A 2,906-nucleotide genomic window follows, 5' to 3' on the forward strand; every position below is an offset into this window, starting at 1 on the left:
TCAAAGTAACTACGACCAATAGTCAAAGTCTTGGTCTAGGTGGGATAGTGGTCAAGCGCTGGTTTTTTGCAATTTTTTTAAAAAAAAGTAACCAAAGTCACCACGACCGATGGTCAAAGTAACCAAAGTCACTACAACGGATGGTCAAAGATACTAAAGTTACTTAAGATACAAAGACTGATGGTCAAAATTACTTAAGTCACATGATTGACGCACCTTAGAGATCTAACAATAGGTGGCGGTGTTCTAGAACGTTCTCTTCTCTTCTGTTTTGTAAGAAAACTAGTTAGGGGAATCTTATGACCGTGGTGCCGACAGCGTCGTCGCTGCAGGCGTGCGCTAACGCCTCCTCGAAGTCTTGGGGTAGGTACACCTGGAAATGTTTCATTGTAATTTACTTACCACAATAACAAGGACAATATTGAGTATTTAATACAATGTCTTTTTGAAGAAAATCCTTTGAATCTAACATTAAAAAATAATTGAACTTCTTTTAAAAACTTTAAGCAAAATGTGATATTGTATCTATTTAGAAAAAATAAAGGGAAGTTAGGGAAATTAAAAAAACGGTTCGTTTTGTTGCTGTTTTGCTTGTGGCTTGCAGTTTTTGTCTCTTTCCTGCATAACAAATTTTTTCAAATTGATTCACACCCTATTTTAGATAGCGTGAAAATGTATATCCTATAGCGTTTTATAAGTATGGGGCTTTTTATTAAAAATAGAATTATTTAAAAATATGCCACACATTCTGACATCCTACATAACAAAGAGTGTGTTTTATTATTAGTGTACCTTGTCCAGTGCTGGCGTCAGTTGACCGCAGTCTACTAGCGCGGCGAGCTGTTCCAGCGCTGGCGTCAGCTGGCTTCTGCGTTCAAGCCAGTCGGCGTGCGTACCCAGTCCCAATATACACTAAAAGATATATATATAGTAATACTTCCGAATAGAATATTATAAATGCGAAAGTTTAGATGGATGTATGGATGTTTGTTAGAGTTTGTAGCCTAAACTGCTTAACTTTCGTCCATGTGAAATTAAAAAAAAAAAACAGAAGTAAGTATCCTATGTGTTGTAGACTATCTTCTACATATATGACATTGATATCCGTTCAGTTTAGGCTACAAACATCCATCCATACATCCATACACTTTTATCTAAACTTTCGCATTTATAATATTAGTAATGTTTTTAAAATAGGATATTATCTGATATAACAAAAAACTTACTCTTAAAACTCTATAAGTGTAGAAGGAAGCACAGAAGAGCAGCCACAGCGGGGTAGGCAGACGATCGGTTATCAGCGCGTTCGGACGCAAGTCTATAAATGCGCGTTTCGGAGCCGTCGATCTGAAAAACATTAAATACTTTTAAACTCAGGCATCAAATAACAGTTGTATGTATGTATGTATGTATGTATGTATGTATGTTTTTTATGAAGGGAAAAATGCTTCATAGCACCGTCAAACATGGGAGCTACATGCCTGGTGTTTCGGACTCAGGGTCATTAGTGTTCACTTAGCCTAGTATGACTCCCGTTACCGACTAAACAACCCTATCTATGGACTTATTTATACCCCTACGGGCCTACCGTCAAATATTTGGTGAATGTATGTGTGTGTTGTATGAATGTATGTGTTGCATGTTTCAATGTGCTGTACGAATGTATTTATTACATGTATGAATACATGTTTTGCATGTATGAATATGTTGTATGAATGTGTTGTATGTATGTGTATGTGTGTGTGTACGTACTTGAGCACGGCAGCGAGGTGCGGCGCGGGGGCGCGCGGCGCGTGTGCGGCGGGGCAGCAGAAGAGCGCGTCCCACAGCCCAGCGCGGACTGCGGCCGCCTCCAGCGCCGCCCACGACACGCCCTCCGTCTCTATTAACTCCGCACTACCTGATATACGATTTATGTTATTCTTTCGCGATTTTACATGTAAGAAATTAAAAAAGTATAACCTATATCATTCTGTGATAACCTAGCTTTGTAATGGTAAATTTTTTAATTCGGTTAAGTAGTTTTTGAGTTATTTCAATATATACAAATATATAAATCTTTCCTCTTTATAATGTTAGTATAAATCTATACATATAATAAAAATTAGAGCGTCTGCAACATGAAAAAAAATCCGGATCTCGGGAAGAAGTATTTGCCTATAACCTATAACGAATAACGTCTGCTAAATGTGTTTATTCCGGGCGATCTCCGAAACGGCTGGGCCGATTTCGATCGTACTTTCACCGACGGGTAGCTGACATAGGTATATTATAGACTACTTTTTATTTTAGTTTTGCGTGTTCGAAGTCGCGGGCAACAGCTAGTATGTAATAATAGTAGGCCCAATTTAGATCCCTTTTCCTCCCCTACCTTTTTTTATGAGAAAGGATGGGAAGTGTAAGTGGATTTGATGCTGGAGACGCATAGGAAGGGGAAATGTCCTCTTTATGTGCGTCTCCTTCGTCAGTAGGCAACGCATCTACAATAGGCAATATGCATATGCCGCCAAATTGTACCAAACTTTTTTTAAGTATACTTTATTACTATTAAAACAGTCCTGCAAAGAATTTTTTAAATATAATGTGATTTAGTGGCAAAATTTAATCATTAAAAAGTGTCTTTTTCAAAATTCCCTTGCTAAGTTCTAAAACGCACACTATTGGTCGAAGCAAGTGGCATATCTAATATGGCGTCGCTGGGTTGTCAATACACAGTTCATTTACGTTAGTTTATATAGAAATACACTCTTGAAGTATTTTACTGTAAACACGATATCAAAACCAACTTTAAAATAAGAAATTAATGAATAGAATTATTAATTACCACTTATTTGTACCACGAATAATAAAATTAATCGAGTTTTGACTTTTTGACCTTGAGAAGCAATGAGATAATTTGTTAGTTT

General features: G+C 37.2%; 1 protein-coding gene across 1 annotated transcript; it reads right to left on the minus strand.

Moving 5' to 3' along the window:
• Positions 1 to 9: 9 nt before the first annotated feature.
• Positions 10 to 2,262, minus strand: LOC106103090. Its single transcript, XM_013282756.1, has 5 exons — positions 2,246 to 2,262; positions 1,753 to 1,962; positions 1,227 to 1,347; positions 793 to 912; positions 10 to 373 (listed from the first exon to the last, which is right to left on the minus strand). The coding sequence occupies exons 1-5, from the start codon at positions 2,260 to 2,262 to the stop codon at positions 287 to 289; spliced, it is 555 nt and encodes a 184-aa protein (XP_013138210.1). The 3' UTR covers positions 10 to 286.
• Positions 2,263 to 2,906: the final 644 nt, after the last annotated feature.

The sequence above is a fragment of the Papilio polytes genome, unplaced genomic scaffold, assembly GCF_000836215.1.
Source record: "Papilio polytes unplaced genomic scaffold, Ppol_1.0 DF823868.1, whole genome shotgun sequence".
Classification (NCBI taxonomy): Eukaryota; Metazoa; Arthropoda; class Insecta; order Lepidoptera; family Papilionidae; genus Papilio; species Papilio polytes.